Genomic DNA, 21,567 nt, shown 5'->3' with positions numbered 1-21,567 from the left:
ATAACTAAGGTGTGTACAGTTACTATATTCAAGATGTAAGAAATATAGGTTTTGGAAAATTTTTAATTTTTACTACACTACTACACTGTAACACTTTAGAATAAGGTGTCATTTGTTAGCATTAGTTAATGTATTAACTAACATGCACAAACTATGAACAAAACATTTATTACATTTTTGTTTGTATATATCCATGTTTGTTAACAAACACAACTTGTGATTTTAATAATGCATTAGTAATGGATGAAATTAATATTAAAAATGCAGTAAAAGTAGTTTCTACATTAGTACGTAAAGTAGTAGGGGCAGCCGTGGCCTAATGGTTAGAGAATCGGACTTGTAACCCAAAGGTTGCGGGTTCGAGTCTCAGGTCCGGCAGGGATTGTAGGTGGGGGGAGTGAATGTACGGCACCCTCTCCACCCTCAATACTACGACTGAGGTGAGACCCTTGAGCAAGGCACCGAACCAAATGCTCCCCGGGCGCCGCAGCAATGGCTGCCCACTGCTGTGTGTGTGTGTGTGTGTGTGTGTGTGTGTGTGTGTGTGTGTGTGTGCACTTGGATGGGTTAAATGCAGAGCACAGATTCTTAGTATGGGTCACCATACTTGGCCTCACGTCACTTCCTTTCCTTAACTAATGAAACCTTATTGTTACCATAATTTCATGAAGTCATTAGAATTTATTCTTGTTGAAAATTGTATAAACTTTTTCAAAACTAAATGAAATCAAAATGAATATACTGAGTGGATTTCCAAGAACTTGTGTTTTTTATTGATTTTTAAAATGATTTATTGACCATCAAAATTTCGATTTCATGCTGACATTAAGGTCTTGTGGAGAAACACAACTCAGCTATGTAGGATTTATCTATTAACAGAGACCACACGCTTTTATTGTTTTAATTTGACACTTTCTTGTAAAGTGTCCCATTGGGATGACTAGCACATCACGCCACCACATTGTTGTACTTGAGGGTGTGTGTGGCCCAATAGTCCCACAGAGAAAAGAATTAACGACACTGAAGATTAAATGAAAGCCCTGGTGGATCCCATGCTCACTACAGCACATCTGGAGCTGCAACCAAACACCTGCACACCCAAGGACATTTCAGAGTCATCACAGGCACAGGCCCTGAGATTTAATATCAAATCAAGAATATTTCTGATGCTACCTGATGGCTAGACTTCATTACAAATTACTAAGGCCATTCACTAAACTCCAGAAGTGGCATTTGCACCTTGGAAATAAAGGTTCCAAACACAGCAAAGTCACAGAAGAACCATTTCTGGTTCACCCTTTCAGTGAAGAACCCATTTATTCTAAGTTTGAAGCACATTAGGAACTTTGAAACATTGCATGGATGTCAAAGGTTCTTTATGGAACCATCAATGCCAGTACATATAACCCAACAAAATGTACACAATTTTTTCTGTATTTCCACTGCCATTCAATCCAAATCCAAATGAATGAGAATACTACATTTAGGACTATAAATGAACATGAACAGGCATCATTAAAAAACAGAAGCGTATGTGAAGGATCTGCAATAAAACCAAGATCATAAAAAGAGATAAAATAAAATCTGATGTTCATGGCGAAGAGCCAGATTGAGGTAGTAAATACCTGCTCCTTCCCCCATGCTGAGCTTAATAGAGGTGGCGTAAATGCTAATGCCAACTCCTGGCTTTTTTGTAAAGAATTAGACATGCTCCATAACTCTGTCTCATTACACACAGACCAAATAACAGCATCTGACTGAATAAATCACAACAGCAAATCTGTGAAGTGTTCAAATCGCATGTCTGCATGTGAATTAAACTCTTATCGCATGTAACAGATTGCAATTTACTACAAATGCTTTGTCACTCCAGATGAAAGATGTTCAATAAAAATTGTGGCAGATTTCCATGCCAACTTACTGTATCAGTAGTGATCCCCGGGAAGAGTCGCAGGAGACCCACACTGTGGTTCATTTTAGTGAAGACTGTGAATTTGCCAGTTGTGCTGGGTCAGTTGTGCAGTTGTGCAGTTTGTATGTTATTCCATTGTTTCCAAGCATCCGTAGCTTAATAGACAGATTTCTGACTACAGCCTATAAATGTTGGAAGAACTGGAATTACTCTTGATGTCAATTTCAGAACTGGCTAATGGTGGCAGGTTTGGTGAGGCGAATGCTTTAAAGCTTTCAGAGTCCACTTTGGTGACACGATTGCCTCTGTACAGCTTATTATGAAAATAAAGGCAAACCTGTGAAGAAACAAAGAGATAATGGGCTATTTTCCTGTCCCTCACTTAATTCAAACAGTTTTCAGCAAGTTTACATGTCTCTTTCCTACAATTTCTATTCATTTTAGTTGTGTCGGCCTTCACTGGAACACCTTATCATGGGCCGACTGAACTTGTACGGACTTGTTTGACAGGTGGTTTATAGGTGTTTACGCATTTGTGCTGTCTGTGTATACGTCACTCTATTTGAACAATAAGACTAGACTTGTCAATTTAAACAGCTACATATGTACTTCAAGATTTATGATTAATATTCATTAACCATCCATTCTCCAAACCACTTAACCTCTGATTTATTTCTGTTTTTATAACACTGAATACAGTGTTGAGCACTTAATTGAGTTTATAACCAATATTTGATGGTATCTTACACAAACTGCTTTTGCAATGGCTATAAAAGCATCATTGTGAACAGAAACCGCTCTCACCTCAGGGATGACAAACTGTCCTGCAATCAACAGCGCCCCCAAAAGGTTGTCTCTTCCATCACTCATCATTTCAAAGATGGGCACCTGCCATATACAGGTCCTTTTCAAAAAAATTAGCATATTGTGATAAAGTTCATTATTTTCTGTAATTTACTGATAAACATTAGACCCTTGATATTACTAACTGACTCGATCCTAGTGATCTGAGTTGTCTGTTAGGTTTATATTCAGTGAGCATATCTGCAATGTATGTAGGTCCTAGGCCATTGAGTGCTTTATAAACAAGTAAAAGTACTTTAAAATCTATCCTAACATAACTGGAAGCCAGTGTAAGGACCTGAGGACTGGTGTGATATGCTCTGATTTTTTGGTTCTAGTCAGAATCCTGGCAGCAGCGTTCTGTATGAGCTGCAGCTGTCTAATGGTCTTCTTGGGAAGGCCAGTGAGGAGACCATTACAATAGTCTACCCTGCTGGTGATAAAGGCATGAACAAGTTTCTCCAAATCTTGACGGGAAACAAAACATCTAATTCTTGCAATGTTTTTAAGATGATAGTATGCTGATTTAGTTACTGCTTTAACATGACTACTGAAACTGAGGTCTGACTCCAGAATCACACCCAGATTCTTGACTTGTTTTTTTGTTTTTTGACCCCTAGTGTCAAGGTACGCATTTACCTCATGAACTTCATCTTTGTTTCCAAATGCAATGACTTCCGTTTTCTCCTTGTTTAACTGTAAAAAGTTTTGGCACATCCAACTGTTAATTTCATCAATGCATTGGCAGAGAGAGTCAATGGGGCTGTAGTCATTTGGCGATAAGGCTAGATAAATCTGGGTATCATCTGCATAGCTGTGATATGCAATTTTGTTCTTTCTCATTATTTGACTTAGATTCCAGAAGAGGCATTTTCTTTCTTGTCTGTTGAAAGTAGGCAGCTGTGTTTTCCCGTCTCCGGAATGTAAAACTGCTGGCAGTGGGAGGCAAAAGGTCTCCTTTTTTCGTGATATTTGTATCAAAAATGTGTTGTATGAGCACTGTGCTCATCTGCTGAAGTTAAATATTTGAAAAATCTGAGAAAAGTTCAAAAGCAGGGAGCAAAGCGCGGAGCAGTAAGCAAAAGCGTCCGAACAGTAGCAAAGCCGGAAGCACAGGGTAAGACACAGAAAAAAATTTCTGAACGAATAGGCTGTTCCCAGAGTGCTGTATCAAGGCACCTCAGTGGGAAGTCTGTGGGAAGGAAAAAGTGTGGCAGAAAACGCTGCACAACGAGAAGAGGTGACCGGACCCTGAGGAAGATTGTGGAGAAGGACCGATTCCAGACCTTGGGGGACCTGCGGAAGCAGTGGACTGAGTCTGGAGTAGAAACATCCAGAGCCACCGTGTACAGGCACCAGGTCAAGCCAATTTTGAACCAGAAACAGCGGCAGAAGCGCCTGACCTGGGCTACAGAGAAGCAGCACTGGACTGTTGCTCAGTGGTCCAAAGTACTTTTTTCGGATGAAAGCAAATTTTGCATGTCATTCGGAAATCAAGGTGCCAGAGTCTGGAGGAAGACTGGGGAGAGGGAAATGCCAAAATTCCTGAAGTCCAGTGTCAAGTACCCACAGTCAGTGATGGTCTGGGGTGCCATGTCAACTGCTGATGTTGGTCCACTGTGTTTTATCAAGGGCAGGGTCAATGCAGCTAGCTATCAGGAGATGTTGGAGCAGTTCATGCTTCCATCTGCTGAAAAGCTTTATGGAGATGAAGATTTCATTTTTCAGCACGACCTGGCACCTGCTCACAGTGCCAAAACCACTAGTAAATGGTTTACTGACCATGGTATTACTGTGCTCAATTGGCCTGCCAACTCTCCTGACCTGAACCCTATAGAGAATCTGTGGGATATTGTGAAGAGGAAGTTGAGAGACGCAAGACCCAACACTCTGGATGAGCTTAAGGCCGCTATCGAAGCATCCTGGGCCTCCATAACACCTCAGCAGTGCCACAGGCTGATTGCCTCCATTCCACGCCGCATTGAAGCAGTCATTTCTGCAAAAGGATTCCCGACCAAGTATTGAGTGCATAACTGAACATAATTATTTGAAGGTTGACTTTTTTTGTATTAAAAACACTTTTCTTTTATTGGTCGGATGAAATATGCTAATTTTTTGAGATAGGAATTTTGGGTTTTCATGAGCTGTATGCCAAAATCATCAATATTAAAACAATAAAAGGCTTGAACTACTTCAGTTGTGTGTAATGAATCTAAAATATATGAAAGTCTAATGTTTATCAGTACATTACAGAAAATAATGAACTTTATCACAATATGCTAATTTTGTGAAAAGGACCTGTACAAGATGGTTAGTTAAATGATGAAAATTTAAAACTATTTTAACTGCATGATTATTAAAACTCATTTTGGGGTGAACTGTGCTTTTAAAACATGTTACCTGTGATCCGGTGAGGATGACAGGCTTTCTCAGGTTCTCACACATGAAGGATAAGGCAGAGGCGGTGTAAGCCATTGTGTCTGTGCCGTGCAGGATGACAAAACCATCATATTCCTCATAGTATTTCTGTGAACAAGAAAAAAGTTTGAATTTCTTAGCACTAACTGATGGTTTGTTTCCTTAGTCTAAATTTTATTTGGTGTATTTCTTTATTGCAAAATGTATATTGCCTAAAATGTGTTTTAATATCCTTATTAATATGTATAATCTCTGTATAATATCAGTCTTTAAATGCAAGATGTTTTACTTCAGCACAATCAAATATACTTAAGTATATCTTTAGTTGGCACTCAGCACTACTTCCGCACAATGAAAGTGCACTGAGCACAAAATGAGTTGTTTCAATTTACCAGACTTTAAATATAGCAGTTTAGTATACCAAAAGTACAATTGCAGGGTATTTTTATCAAGCACATAAATGTATTTGTGACCCTGGACCACAAAACCGGTCTTAAGTAGCACAGAAATATTTGTAGCAATAGCCAAAAATACATTGTATGGGTCAAAGTTATTGATTTTTCTTTGATGGCAAAAATCATTAGGATATTAAGTAAAGATCATGTTCCATCAAGATATTTTGTCCTGCCGTAAATATATTCAAACTTAATTTTTGATTAGTAATATGAATTGCTTAGAACTTCATTTTGACAACTTTAAAGGCGATTTTCTTAACATTTAGATTTGCACCTTCAGATGGAAGGAAAAACAAAGATTGCCTAATTGCCTAAATTAGCAATTTACTGAGTAAATTACTACATCTACATCACAGGAAATTTTGTGATTTTTTTCAGATAGCCAAAATGACACTGCCCAGGTAAAAAAAAAAAAAGGCTTGCACTGAACAAACACCTCATCAACATACATGTTCTATCAGTATTTGCCTAAAGCTGTGTCTAAGGTAAAAAAAAAAAAAAAAAAAAGGAAAAAAAAAAGGATTGTGCATAGAGATAATTAAAAAGGTACCTCAATGTCTTTTCCAATAGTAGACCAGTCATTTGAGGTCATATTGCTGGAGTCAAGCAGGGGAGAGTACTCTAAAAATGTATACACAACCCTGTTATCCAGTTTAGATTTTCTGGGGTGAGCAAAAGAAAGAAAATTATAAAATGAGACCCGAATGAAGTCCACACACATTTGACATTTGATACAATGACAACACAACAGAAAGGGACAGAGTATTTGTAGACAGTGAGTTAGAGTTAGTTAGCTTCATGTTTTCTTAAAAAAAAAGCAGAGCGTCACCTGAAGTTTGAATATGGTCCTTATACACTCCTAAAAATTAAGGTGCTACACGATGCCATAGAAGAACCTTTTTAGTTTAAAGCATCTTTATTTTTAAGAGCGTAGAGGAGGAGGTGGAATGAGCAAATGCTGTGAAGATGCCGAATTCAGTTTGCTTGGTATGCATCATGTTAGAGGGGATTATTGTAATGAAGAGGGGAGCGCTGGGGGAATTTCCCCATTTAAGCACAGAAAGTGGGCAGATTTGCCTGACCTCCATGTCTTAATTAATATTCAAGTGGCCCTATAGTGCTGTTATATTGAGCCACCCTTGTAAGGTGCACAGATGAGCTAACAGTGTCATATGGCTCCTCTTGTTGAAAAGATTGTTTCAATCTCTCTGTTTTTAAGAGGAAATCCCTCCTAACCCTCACGGCATCTTTCCAGCGAATAAAGACTTGGAAGAGGGTGCAGCTCAGGCCTTGTTCTGTGAATCAATAGAACAGCAGGGGACAAAGCAACCCAACATGCACACACACCTCTATCTCCTTTATGATGAATACGAGGCCCAACGGATCAAATTAGCTTCCCCTCAGATAAGCAGGCCAAAACATATGTTTGTGATCATGAAAGAGTGCCATAAAAACAATGTGCTTAACTATCAATGTTGCTAGATAGTAAAACATACTTTACGTATCACAAGCTAACAATAAGCAATATATTTAAAGCATTTACTGATTTGAATTGATTAATTTCTTAATATAATATTTTTTTACATCTGAAGTTGTATAAATTACTTATTCATTGTGTTATATTATAAACAGATATAAATTTAGTAGAAATAAATAGTTATAAACTATTGTTCAAAGTTTATTCACATTTGTTTATAATACAATGTAAATCACAACAAATTAAAATTAAATGTTAAATATATATATATATATATCTTAGTGTGTTTAACAAGGTGAAGTGAGTAATGTCTGTGCCACTAGCACCACATACAGTACAACTGCAAAAATAATGACTGTGTTCAAACAGGTTTCCCAAACAGATATAAGGCAGACACTGAAATAAATAAACCTATGTATCAACTTTTACAAAGGCGGAAAAGGTGCTTTCATACATTTTGTTCTTGACATCAAAGGTTGTGTGTTCAAAGCTCTAACTATAGGGTGTTGCTGATACTAATAGAAATAGTTTTTCTACAGTGTTTTAAGTCTGGTCCCTTGCACATTTGTTGCTCTTTATTCATTTATGCACTTTCAGCCAGTGTCACGATAGACTGATTAAAGACATGAAGGAAGGAGACATAGAGGCAGATAATGGTGGCACAACACAAAGTCTATGTGGGAGGAGGTTTCAGCAGAGGACGGACTCCTGGGAGGAGGACAATCAACAGTCCAGGGTGGTGATGACGGAGGAAGGAGCCAAGGAGGAGACAGGAGGGATCCGGAGCAGGAAGTGTCACGTTGGAGAAGGAGGAGATCTGGGTCCAAATGCAGGGAGTATATTTAATAACAATAAACACAAATAAACAGAACAAAACAAAACCAAAAGGCCAACACGGCACACACGATTGGATCTGGGCAGGAGCAGGATTCACATAAAACTAGAAAACAGAGACAGGAAACAAACCATACGGAAGACAATGCAGCCAGAATGAGTAGTGGGAAATGAGAGTTCTTATAGACCAGATAATTGTGAGCAGGTGTGAGTGTAATCAGTGCTAATGACAAGACAGGAGTGAATACTTAGGGAAGTGCAGTGCAGGGAAGGGAAAACAGCGACCTCAGGTGGCTGAGGGAAGCCCCACAGCCCAGATCATGACAGTACCCCCTCTCAAGGGAACGGCTTCCATACGTTCCCAAAACGAAACAAAAAAATCTGGAGGGAGGAGGAACGGTGGAAGGTGCATCAGGGGGAGGGATGGCGGGCCAGGCCCGTGCAGCGGAGGAACGTGAGTGGACACTGCCGCCAGAGGAACGTGAGCTGACCTCGCCGCCAGTGGAACGTGAGCTGGCCTGGCCGCCAGTGGAATGTCCGCAGGCCCCGCAGCCAGAGGAATGCGAGTTGGCCCTGCAGCCAGGGGAACAGGAACAGAGAGCGCGGTCACCGGCGCGTCCGGAACAGAGAGCGCGGTCACCGCCGCGTCAGGAACAGAGAGCGCGGTCACCGCCGCGTCAGGAACAGAGAGAACGGTCACCGCCGCGTCAGGAACAGAGAGAGCGGTCACCGGCGCGTCCAGAACAGAGAGAGCGGTCACCGCCGCGTCAGGAACAGAGAGCGCGGTCACCGCCGCGTCCGGAACAGAGAGCGCGGTCACCGCCGCGTCAGGAACAGAGAGCGCGGTCACCGCCGCATTCGGAACAGAGAGCGCGGTCACCGCCGCGTCAGGAACAGAGAGAGCGGTCACCGCCGCGTCCGGAACAGAGAGCGTGGTCACCGCCGCGTCCGGAACAGAGAGCGCGGTCACCGCCGCGTCAGGAACAGAGAGCGCGGTCACCGCCACATCAGGAACAGAGAGAACGGTCACCGCCGCGTCAGGAACAGAGAGAGAGTTCACCGCCGCGTCCGGAACAGAGAGAGCGGTCACCGCCGCGTCAGGAACAGAGAGCGCGGTCACCGGCGCGTCTGGAACAGAGAGCGCGGTCACCGCCGCGTCAGGAACAGAGGGCGCGGTCACCGCCGCGTCCGGAACAGAGAAAGCGGTCACCGCCGCGTCAGGAACAGAGAGCGCGGTCACCGCCGCGTCCGGAACAGGGAGCGCGGTCACCGCCGCGTCCGGAACAGGGAGCGCGGTCACCGCCGCGTCAGGAACAGAGAGAGCGGTCACCGCCGCGTCCGGAACAGAGAGCGCGGTCACCGCCGCGTCCGGAACAGAGAGCGCGGTCACCGCCGCGTCAGGAACAGAGAGCGCGGTCACCGCCGCGTCAGGAACAGAGAGAGTGGTCACCGCTGCGTCCGGAACAGAGATAGCGGTCACCGCCGCTTCCGGAACAGAGAACGCGGTCACCGCCGCATCAGGAACAGAGAGCGCGGTCATCGCCGCGTCAGGAACAGAGAGAGCGGTCACCGCCGCGTCCGAAACAGAGAGAGCGGTCACCGCCGCGTCCGGAACAGAGAGAGCGGTCACCGCCGCGTCAGGAACAGAGAGAGCGGTCACCGCTGCGTCCGGAACAGAGAGAGCGGTCGCCGCATCAGGAACAGAGAGAGCGGTCACCGCCGCGTCCGGAACAGAGAGAGCGGTCACCGCCGCGTCCGGAACAGGGAGAGCGGTCACCGCCGCGTCCGGAACAGAGAGCGCGGTCACCGCCGTGTCGGGAGCGGAGATCGAGGTCACCGCCGCGTCAGGCACGGAGATAGCGGACACCGCCGCCTCAGGCACGGAGATAGCGGACACCGCCGCGTCAGGAACAGAGGGCGTGGTCACCTGCGCGTCAGGAACGGAGACAACGGACACCGCCATCTCCCCGCGGAAGAGCCTCTCCGCACCCACCTCAAAGCAGGGACGCATTCGTGCAGTCTTGGCGCTAAGAGCGTCCATCTCAGCCAGGCAGGCGTAGATAAACTCAAAACGTGCGGCCGACGCCGCCTCGAAAGACATCCCCTCCATATTGGGAGCATAGCGAGTGGTCGCCGCCCCCAAGCGAGGGACTGTCGCCTCAAAAAAAATCCTCCCCGCTGGACCCATTTGTGCTGGCTGCATTCTGTCACGTAAAGATAAAGGGTCCAAAGGCAGGGAGTATATTTAATAACAATAAACACAAATAAACAGAACAAAACAAAACCAAAAGGCCAACACGGCACACACGACTGGATCTGGGCAGGAGCAGGATTCACATAAAACTAGAAAACAGAGACAGGAAACAAACCATACGGAAGACAATGCAGCCAGAATGAGTAGTGGGAAATGAGAGTTCTTATAGACCAGATAATTGTGAGCAGGTGTGAGTGTAATCAGTGCTAATGACAAGACAGGAGTGAATACTTAGGGAAGTGCAGTGCAGGGAAGGGAAAACAGCGACCTCAGGTGGCTGAGGGAAGCCCCACAGCCCAGATCATGACAGGAAGAGCCAGGTGAGACACAGGCCGCAGGAGAACACAGGAGGGATCCAAAGCAGGAGGAGCCAGGTGAGACTCAGACCGCAGCCATGATGGTGACCCATGGTGGAGCCGGCGGAGGGAGGAGCCAAGGATAAGACAGGAGGGATCCGAAGCAGGAGGAGCCAGGTGAGACTCAGGCCGCAGCCATGATGGTGACCCATGGTGGAGCCGACGGAGGGAGGAGCCAAGGAGAAGACAGGAGGGATCCGAAGCAGGAGGAGCCAGGTGAGACTCAGGTCGAGGGACGAGGGAGCCCGTGGAGCTGGTGGGCCGACAGGTGATGGTGGAGATGAGGGAGCTGAGAGCAGGGGTGGAGCCGCAGGGTCGGAGGGCCGAGGCAGAGTCCAGGACTCTGAGGCTGGGGGCGAAGACGAGGGATCCTCCAGCCATGACGCCGATGGAGACTGGCAGACCCACGGCGAGCCTACCAAACAGATGGTAGGCTGAGGGTGAGCAGAGGGGTTGTCAGGGGACAGCGATGACATGGCTGAAGCAGCAGGGTTGTTGGATGGAGATAATAGTGGGAGTGAAATTCAGGCAAGTAGACAGTTCAAGGCAGACAGGTAGTTCAGAGGATGGTGGAAGAAGAGAGGGCATGTCTGCATATATATCCTCAATGAAATCAAACAAATCTTGTTCCAAATGGCATTCAGGGCAGACAGATAGATTCAGGCAGGCAGTAGTTCCATTTTTAAGTGTCCCAGATCCAGATTTTGCTCACCCTCAGCGGTGGCTGGGGCCTTCCATAGCCCCCTCTTGTTCCACAAAGAACTCCACCGTCGTGGGCGCTGTAGCCGGCTCTTGCACCTGGTCGGACATGACGGCCTCAAGCTCCGTGGCGATCATTCGCTCTGTCGCTCTATTTTGCGATGGCTCATCGATCACGTTGGTTGCTGGTTTCGCATGCCGGGGTGAGGGTTGGCTGGGCTCTGGGTCTGGAGTGGGGTGTTGTGCTCTGCGGTCAATGAAGATCTGCTGGACACCAGCACCCACTCAATATAATCAGCGACGGTCTCCCGAGGACCATCTCCGGACAGTTATGCTTTGGTGGCGGTGTTCAGTCCAGCACGATAGAAAGTGCAAATGTAGCTGTCCGGGTTGTGAGTCTTGGGGGCAAGGAACACAAAGTCTTTTGTGTGGTCCTCAAGAGAGCGAGTCCCCTGCTCCAGGAGGAGGATTAGGACAGACGGGTGATCCATAGCGGAGAAAACAAACAAAAAATAAAACACTGATAGAAAACAAAAAAATAAACGCAGGGAAACATGCCACTAAAGTTTTCTGTTTTGGTCCGGTATTCTGTCACGATCGTATGTAAATGAAGCAAAATGCAACGACGAAGCAAATAGAAAGTCTTTAATAAGAATCCACAGGTAATCCGCAGGCAAGGAAGCAGGAACACACTTACAATCAAAGTTAACATTAATACCGGACAACCAGACAATGAACTGAGTCCAACTTATAAAGGACAGTGATTAACACAGACAGGTGAAGGTGATGACACTTAATGAGACAAGAACTCCAAAAAAGGGCACATAAGGGAGAAACTGACAGAATGACAGGTGTGTTACAGCCAGCCAGTTATTTATTTACTGCCTTATCAGCAGTGTTGTGCAAGTTACTTCCAAAACGTAATACATTATATATTACTAGTTACTGTCTTTTAATAGTAATTAGTTATATTACAATATTACTGTCTCTAAATTGTAATGCGTTACACTACTTTTAAGTTACTGTTGAGTTACTTTCATCAAAATATCCACAGATTATTAAATGCCAAAAAAAGTTTATAGCTGCTCATTATACATTAAGTTTAGGATAGCTAGCATAAAAATATAAAAACATATTTAGGTAGGCCTACCGGTATGTCTATTAATGTTACGTTGTAGTTTAGGTTAAACACAGATAAGCACAAAACTCATTAATACTTTCAGAAATAACACCGGTAAATAAAGCGAAGTGTTATAATGTACAATCATTAAACACAATGAATAGCCTATAGGCTATTTTAAATGGTTTTCAGAACAAAACAAGAATGAAGAATACAAGTTGCTAAACAAGCCAAAACGAATGAGGGTAAAAGCGAAACTAAAAACAAACGGTGTTGTTCTCGTGCAGCCTACCTCTCTCATTCTGCATCAATCCAATTAAATGTGTCCATATTCGTGATGTATTTGAATGCTAAACTATTATGTAAACCAGGATTTGTACTTAACGCGCTTATAAAACATCCTCCTCACATGAGCAAATATGTTTGGCTCGAGCTCAGGCTGACGGCACGGATACTATGCAGTACGCACTATTTCATTTGACCAGTGACTGTATTTTATTCTTATAATTAACAGACTCAACTTTTGCAACGCTGTGTGTGCGTGAGGCGCCAATCGAATAGCGGATAACTCCGTCATTTTTGGTCATACAGATCATTTATAACTGCAGTGTGTTTACTTTTATTTCTGTCATCTTGGTTTCCTTTCCGTGAACTTTCGTAGAGCGCCACTCCACACAAAAGTGAACCAAACTCAGCAGCATATGTCACTCAGTCTTTTCGTTTTGAAAATCAGATATATTTCGCGTATTCATCCATTTTATATGCGGACTATGATTTAATAAAAACAGATTTAGTCATTTTTAGCTTAATTTTTGTTGCTTATGCGCTCGTCCGTCATTTTTTCTCTTCTCCGACTCCGCAGCTCTCATCATTAGTTTAGTGTTACTGGCACCAGTCTAGATGTTTCTAGGAGTTACTCGTGCTGTTTCTCCATAACGGGAGTGCGTCCATCTCATAAATGTAGAATCCGTCTCTGCAGTCATCTCAACCATCGAATTCCAGTAACAGGAAGACAAAATATTTTACTTGTGGACTTTTAATTCACAAATTAATGTTGAGTTAAAATATGTTGATGTAACTTGCGTTACTGAGATTGTAACGAGTAATATTATTACCCAAATTGTATTAGTAATGCGTTATATTACCACGTTACAGCAAAAAGTAATAAACTACTGTAACATATTACTTTTGTAATGCGTTACTCCCAACACTGCTTATCAGTCAGTCCTTAGTAATTTTGCATATTGTTTGGCCTATACAGTTCATGGTGGGAATAATACATTTCATGTTTGACTTTAATGACATTTATTGTATAATAAAATGATTTTGCTACTAAATCTGAGTTCTGCAAAATCAGTTGAGAACCACCTCTTTTAAATAACAAACCTGATTACGTGTTTGTGTGGAAACTTACGGCAGGACCAGTGTTTTCTCCTCCGGCTTATAACATTCATACAGCTTTGTCTTTTTTGCATACTGCTTATCATGCAGAATGGGGAGTTTGCGCAGAGTTTTGACAAGAGCATTAGGTTCTGGACACAGAACTGCAAATAAAGAGGAAAAGGATGTAAGACAGTTGCATTTTACAAATCTTTTATATAGATATATATCTGTAACACAATAATTAGTTCTGGTCCTTGAATCTGATTGGCTGAGAGGCCTTCCATGAGCACTGATGTTTCACTAGTGGGTGAAAATACCTGTGATTGTTTACAACTACTATTACAAGTTACAGCCCTTACAACAAAAGGGCAGATAATTGCTGATGTTGTCACTAAGGCTCAATCCCAATTCTACCCCTTACCCCTACACTTAGACCTACCCCTCCGTTTGACGCGTTCACGTGAAGGGGTAGGGGTGTCTCATTTCTCTTTTGGTTGGAGGGGTAGGGGTAAGGGGAAGGGCCAGGTAGCCCTCCAAACGAAGATTTTTCAGGACCTCACTTCAAACAAAGGGCTAAGAGAAATTTCCAACATGGCTGCTCACTCGAGCAAGCAGACTCGTAAATACCCATACCGAAATGTAATATATGACATATATGTCCCTATATCAGAAGTGCTACTCTCATATATGTTAAATATAGGGCAATATATTATTATCACATATATACATCTTCTGGATATATGTAGATATATGTTTATAACATATATGAATTTCCCATAGTACAATTTGTATATAAACATATATTGAAAGTATATATATGGTCAACTTTTATATGGTATTGCATGTTATGACCATATATGTTTACAATATATATTAAAATTGTATATTGTATTATATGATAAGACCATATATGTTAACAATATATATCAAAAGTACCAATGTATATATTGAATTTATGCAAGTTTATTAACCATTTATGCCTAAAAGATACTGCTTATTGTAAATCACATAACAAAATATTTTTTTGCTTAACTTTATTGTTTCAATTCAGTTTTCTGGGGAAAAAATACAGATGAATATATAACCTGTTCAAAAAATACCAATGTACTAGTTACTTGTATTAAAACGAATGTATTATGGAGTTATTGAGGGGGAAAACACTTCATGTAACTGTTTGTCCATATGTGCTGTCATCATCAATGAACTAAAACGCATTTCATTAAAATACATGAGCGATTGAGTGCGTATGTCAGAATACCGCTACTGCGCATGCGCCAAAATTCAAACTCACCCGCGCTAACGGCAGAGTCTGAGCAATGGCTGGGCAATGAAGTCATCTGCGGTAAGATGTTTTTCTTAGCAAGTGGAAGGATAACAAATGTGCCAATACATTCACATAATAAACAACAATGATTTTATAGACGGGCACGAAGACAGACCGACATCACTGAGAGGAAACGATAAAACGCCTTTGAATGTGGCAGCGGTGCAGGTAATTTATGCTAATTTACTCAACGCTTTATTCCTACGCTAATATTTCATAGAAACTAAGTGTTATATGATTGTTTTGGTCTGCAAGAGCCTCTGTCTCTATATAGAGCAGATAAGTTTTTTAAAATATTCCCTTGCATTGTTTTATATATGATGTTATGATTACAGCTGCATGTGTTTTGCAATTTGCTTGCATTAAAGTTAATTTTAGCTAACGTTACTTGGTAGGTTAATGAACAATCTGTATGGAGATACTGTGAGCTCATTGTTTTCACTGGATAAGCAATGCCACATTTGGAAATTATTTAAAGCTGTCTGACAAAAATAAATTATAATGTTTATCTCTGAGATGTAGTCTAGACTAGAACTATAAAACTGCAAAAAATGGAATTATTTAAATAAAAGCACCTTGAATTCATATAGTAAATTACAGTACTTGGTTATATTGCACCAAGGGTGCATAAGAACATGTATGTTGTGCATATTGCATAAAGGTAACAGTACACTAAAGGATGTGATTTATGGGGTTTTAAAAATATGGTTAATTTATCGTAGTAAATTTTGTTCATATCTTTGCTGATAATTGTGCTTTTCTCGTTTGTGTCACATGAATAGGTAATGAGTCCCGAAATTCTCAGAAAACAGAAATCGAGGCTGAACCTGCAGATGTGGATGGCAGTGATGTGAATGATGGAGCGTACACAGAAAAGGTTAAATATGTAGACAAATCAAATCAACAAAATATGTCTCTGTGTACTATTTTATAAAATTCTAGTGCATTTAATCTATTAAATAACTGTAGAGGTCTGGATATGGTAAGATTAAACTTATTTTAGTGAATGAAGTACCACATTTTAGCTATCATTTTGTTAGGGTGGGTACACAAAATATTATTTTATCCTTGCTTCTAGAAAATCCTCAATCTATCTGCTTTCTAACAGCTTCATATGGCCGTAAACATTTATCTTAAACGTGGCTTTAAGCACTATAGATTATTAAAGTTTCACTTTCACTGTGACAAAGGCAGTAAATGTGGTGCGGGAAACTATTAATTGATTATTCTACAATTAATTGCACTATAAATTACACTACAATGCAAAACACAGTAAATTGATAAACTGTTTGGCGTGATGACATTTAATGCCTCCGACAGGCCCTGTAATCCCATTTAGCAGCATGTTAGCAACCATCTTTTTTAAGAAACATAAGAGTTTAAAAATTAAAATACGAATCAAACGTGGGGTTTAACTGGTGTTTTTTTATGTCATAGAATAAAATGTGAAAGGATTATGAGTTTGTGTGAACGGTGGACCTTATTTTAGGGGATTTAATCAAAATTGTCTTTCAAAAATCCATGTAATATTTCCACCCCTGTTTTCTCCAGGCCAAAACGATGCACATATTAGGTATTATGAATGTCAACACCTTATTTAATTGATGCTAAATAGCAAATTAAATTGTAACCTTAGCTGTGAACTCTGTCATTGAGCATTTGGGTTACTATATTTTAGTTCTTCATGTATATAGAGACATATTATTTGAATGGGCATGCAGGCTGTGCTCTGTTGTTCTGCCATGTCCTTGTGGTATCTGGGAATATTTTACAATTACAACTTACAAACATATATACATAATTAGTATTCTGCAGTTTTAAAAGAATCTTTAACTTTATCAACTGTTTAATATTCAGTATATTTGTCATCTTATAGTAGTTTATCACTTTGGTACAATGTTGGATTGCAAGTCTTAAGTATATAAGTAATTTATTGTAATTATCTTATCAAAATCTAACTTTTATCTTTTTTATATATACAGATGCTGGAATCCAGACATTTCTTCACCTGGGGCCTTCTGGGGATGGCAATAAACCAAAAACTAACCAAGCTGTGGGAATATAGACCTGTAGACCTTTAGCTGGACCACTACAATTGATGTTTTGTTTCTTATGCCTGTTCAGTGTTTTGATCAGTTATATATGTAATTGTTTCTTTTTTCTGTTTGATTGTGCATGTCAGTAACATTTTTTTTCCTATTTAAATAATTTTTGTTTAAATAAAGATGTTTCTTTGTGTAGCTTACTGTACCATTTAACATTTAAAGCTTAAGTTGTGAAATGTGCAATGCACTACAACTTTGTAGTGTAGTTGTCTCACATGTGTCCTGTATTTAAAGATCAAAGATCACATATTAAAATATTAAATATGCATGAAATATATGGTTTCATATATGTCTAATTTGTATATAACATAATAAAAAAATGCATATATCTCACATATATAAAATAATTATATACATTCCATATATGGCAATACATGTATTATACATACATAAACATATATTTTTGTATGGGGTAGACTTATATGTCAATATATGAAATTGTTCCATTTTCTAATAGGAATCATATATGGATATGGCATATACAAGACATGTATTTAATACATGGGTATTTCATATAAGCACATATATTACATTTCTGTATGGGTATAAGTAATTTTTGCCTTTAATAAGGATTTTGATGACAATGTTTCATTATATGTATATTACCTTCAATCTTGTGTTTGTGTTTATGGTGTTGTTTTGTAAATAAACGTTTGCAAAAAAATCGCTAAAGTTTGCTAGCAGATAGCACTGATTGCACGATATTACAAAATATATTTTTATGTCATATACACTTGACTGCATGTTAGAAACATGAAAGACCAGTGGCACGGCAATTTGCAACGGTGGTGTTGTGGAGGGTGTACGCAGGTATACGGTGTATACACACTTCCACTTTTTAAATCCCCTCTGATGCGCATTATTCAGTAGTGTCCTGCATTCGCCAAAATCATGGCAGTCCACCACATCCAGTTATGTGAATAAATGTAAATATTCGCTAAAAACACCCAATAAAGGCAGTGATGATGCAGTCAGGACCGTGGAGCCAGCTTGCTTTGAAATGTATTTGATGATTGCGCCTAATGCACTTGCGCCCGCTACGTCTACCGCACCAGTAATTTAAATCAGTACATAATAATAAAAACGATACCTTACAAATAAAAAGAAGCTGATTTTTACGATCAGAAATTTCTTAAACCAGTGAACCCCTGTAAACATTTTAGTCCAAGGATCCAGAAAACGAAAGCGTTCAAATAGAAAGTTGAAAACGAAATTCACAAATGAAGCATATATACTTCTCCAGGCACCACTACACTGATTAGCAATTTGCCGCGCATGTGATAATGCGTTGTTTGTTTTGCTTACGGCCACATGTGAATGAACGGTGCGTACACCGTACATTTGTACTTTTTGAAACATGACAACATTTTGACATCTTGGAATGAGTGATAAACATCTGCACATGTCCTCTGACGTAACATTAGGAACTAGCGACAACCTATGATGACGTATAACAGTGTTGTAGTGGTGTCCCATTTCTTAGGGGAAATATTTTAGCCCTTCCCCTTTACACTTTGTTTCAAGGGACAAGGGGAAGGGGAAGGGGCGAGGGGTAGGCGAAGGGGTAGAAAATAGAATTGGGATTGGGCTGCTCTTTTTTACTTCACCCTTCTTGCCTATAACTGTACTGTCTAAGGATGATACCAAGTTATTATATTCAAAATGACAGAGATATTTTTTGTTACAATTTTAACACAGGAGTGCTGATATCTCCACCTACTGACACACATACACAAAAACAAAGACAGTAGTGGTGTTCATTGCTTTCATTCATTAGTCATTTTCATTCATGAATTAGAGAAAAGTCACTTACACTTTACTGTCATTTTTTAACCTTACTTGGCAATTAGTATGTATATGAGCAATATCACACGAGTAAACGTGTGATATTGCATTTACACAACTGTTTGACGATACAAGTGTGTAAAAAAATAAACAAAATAACAACGGAGTGTCTTTAAAAACCCTCTTTTGTGCAGAACTACTTTATTATCTGCTACTTTACTAGTTGACAGTTTAACAGCTGAGCCCAAGCCTCCATTACTAATTCTTAAACATCACTTTAGAACTAGATGAAAGATGATGTTGAAACTAAAAATAACTTCCGCTTATGACTGAATTAATTTTTTTCAATGTAAAAGTCTTTACTGCTGACTCATCATTTAATGGAGGAACAATGCAACTAAAATCACAATCATTAACAAACGAGTCTCAATACTAAACACTATTATTAAATACTGCTATTATTTATATTAAATAAAGTATTAAATACCACTATTATTTATAAAATATAATTTATTTAATAATATTATTTAATAAACAACAACAACAGCCATCAAAAAAGTTGCTAGGCAATTCAGTCAAAATTACAAAGGCAGCGCTCTGATCTACAGCACTGAATTTACATAAACATGATGAGATTTTTGCTAAATATTTGCTCTGGAACAAATAATAGATTAATGAGACCAAAGACTGCCCGTTAGATTTGCCAACATATAGCCCATTAGATTTGCCAAGAAGTATATACACTATATTGCCAAAAGTATTCGCTCATCCATCCAAATAATCGGAATCAGGTGTTCCAATCACTTCCATGGCCACAGGTGTATAAAATCAAGCACCTAGGCATGCAGACTGTTTTTACAAACATTTGTGAAAGAATGGGTCACTCTCAGGAGCTCAGTGAATTCCAGCGTAGAACTGTGATAGGATGGCACCTGTGCAACAATTCCAGTCGTGAAATTTCCTCGCTCCTAAATATTCCACAGTCAACTGTCAGCTCTATTATAAGAACGTGGAAGCATTTGGGAACGACAGCAACTCAGCCACGAAGTGGTAGGCCACGTAAACTGACTGAGCAGGGTCAGCAGATGCTGAGGCGCATAGTGCGAAGAGGTCGCCAACTTTCTGCAAAGTCAATAACTACAGATCTCCAAACTTCATGTGGCCTTCAGATTAGCTCAAGAACAGTGCGCAGAGAGCTTCATGGAATGGGTTTCCATGGCCGAGCAGCTGCATCCAAGCCATACATCCCAAAGTGCAATGCAAAGCGTCGGATGCAGTGGTGTAAAGCACCACTTTACCTTTCACCTACCCTGTCTTTAATATTAGCCATTTCCACTTATGGCTGGATGTAAACTATATTTCATTGACTCTGTACTCAATGTATACAATGACAATACATTTCTAAAGAATATAATCTAATATGTATTATAAAATTGCTTCAAATAGTAACTCACACTGACTGACTGAAAGTATATCGGAGTTCTTTGGACCCAGATAAGATTCATTATAAAGATAAAGATTCAAGTGAGCTACCTGATATCGCGTTATAGTTCATGCGAAGAATTTATTAGCTGTATAGTAGGCTTATAATTGTAGAAGGCTGTGGTGTTCTTGTGTTCAGTATTGGCTGATATGTTTTTGTTTCTGGCACTGGTGTTCTCAGAACTGTTAAATAAACAAACAAATGGTTTGCCAGCAGAAGACAGAAGTTCAAATGATTTACAACGATCGCTTTGTCGCAACCAGTGTTTTACCTTAAAAGTGTATGTTTTCAGATTTATAAAACCACGTGTTCATTAAAATGTCCTTAATGAAACTCAGTGAGTGGAAAATGTGCATACATGCATCTCCAACCAAAATTATAAGTAAATCTTAATATACTTTCAAATATAATTTATTCCTGTGATGCAAAGCTGAATTTTCATAAATCCTCCAGTCTTCAGTGTCAAATGATTCTTGAGAAATAATTTTAATATGCTGATTTATTATCAATGTTGGAAACAGTTGTGCTGCTTATATATATATATATATTAACGTAAGACTCTTATCGGCCGATAAAAAAAAATATCACCGTTAATCTATTCTCAAAGTTGGGTTGGGAGCTGGGTCTATACTATGCAAGCTATGATGACTTTTACCTTGATATTTTAGCGCGGATGTATACCTAGCCGAATTGCACTGTAGGGGGCGAGAACGAGTCTTCGAACCTGTGTGTATGCCTACTGTGAAATTACCACATCAAACGAGACGTGCTAACATGGATGCAGCTATGAAGCCGCCGGGTTTGCTTCAGGGCAGGTGCGTTTGCTAGACCCTTTTTACTAGGGGAAGTGCCCCATTGAAAATTTGCTGTGCCCCAGTAAAATCTCAAATTTGAGTTATAATTTACTTTGATAATCCCGAAATAAAGACATTAAACTATATGCAACAACTGAATTGACGCTTCTAAAAGCAACGCAGTTTAACTATGTACGCAGATATCCATGCCCGTGCGCGTCTGTGTATTTAACTGCAACGCGCACGTCGCGCAGCCTTTTACGCAGAAGTACATGCAGTGTAGGAATAGTTGGTTACACAAGTTTGTATAGTTAATTGTGTTGTA

The 21,567-nt window shown here is 40.5% G+C and overlaps 1 protein-coding gene and 1 long non-coding RNA gene across 2 annotated transcripts in view; one reads left to right on the top strand and one right to left on the bottom strand.

The window, feature by feature from the left end:
- LOC141295389 (60 kDa lysophospholipase-like) overlaps positions 1 to 21,567 on the bottom strand; it is a 30,773-nt gene that overhangs the window by 8,021 nt on the left and 1,185 nt on the right. Inside the window, exons 2-7 of the mRNA XM_073826596.1 lie at positions 13,783 to 13,912; positions 6,179 to 6,290; positions 5,156 to 5,281; positions 2,717 to 2,800; positions 2,089 to 2,249; positions 1,922 to 2,006 (exon numbers count right to left, since the gene is read on the bottom strand). Of these exons, the coding sequence (XP_073682697.1) occupies positions 1,922 to 2,006; positions 2,089 to 2,249; positions 2,717 to 2,800; positions 5,156 to 5,281; positions 6,179 to 6,290; positions 13,783 to 13,912 (698 nt within the window). The remainder of the gene's footprint in view (positions 1 to 1,921; positions 2,007 to 2,088; positions 2,250 to 2,716; positions 2,801 to 5,155; positions 5,282 to 6,178; positions 6,291 to 13,782; positions 13,913 to 21,567) is intronic.
- LOC141295474 (uncharacterized) lies at positions 15,097 to 17,322 on the top strand. Its single transcript, XR_012341075.1, has 3 exons — positions 15,097 to 15,243; positions 15,858 to 15,952; positions 17,058 to 17,322. It is a non-coding gene; the product is annotated as an uncharacterized lncRNA (long non-coding RNA).

Source organism: Garra rufa, chromosome 21 (assembly GCF_049309525.1).
Source record: "Garra rufa chromosome 21, GarRuf1.0, whole genome shotgun sequence".
NCBI classification, from domain to species: domain Eukaryota; kingdom Metazoa; phylum Chordata; class Actinopteri; order Cypriniformes; family Cyprinidae; genus Garra; species Garra rufa.
Note: the sequence above shows the minus strand (reverse complement) of the source record. Positions and strands in the feature narration are given on the sequence as shown.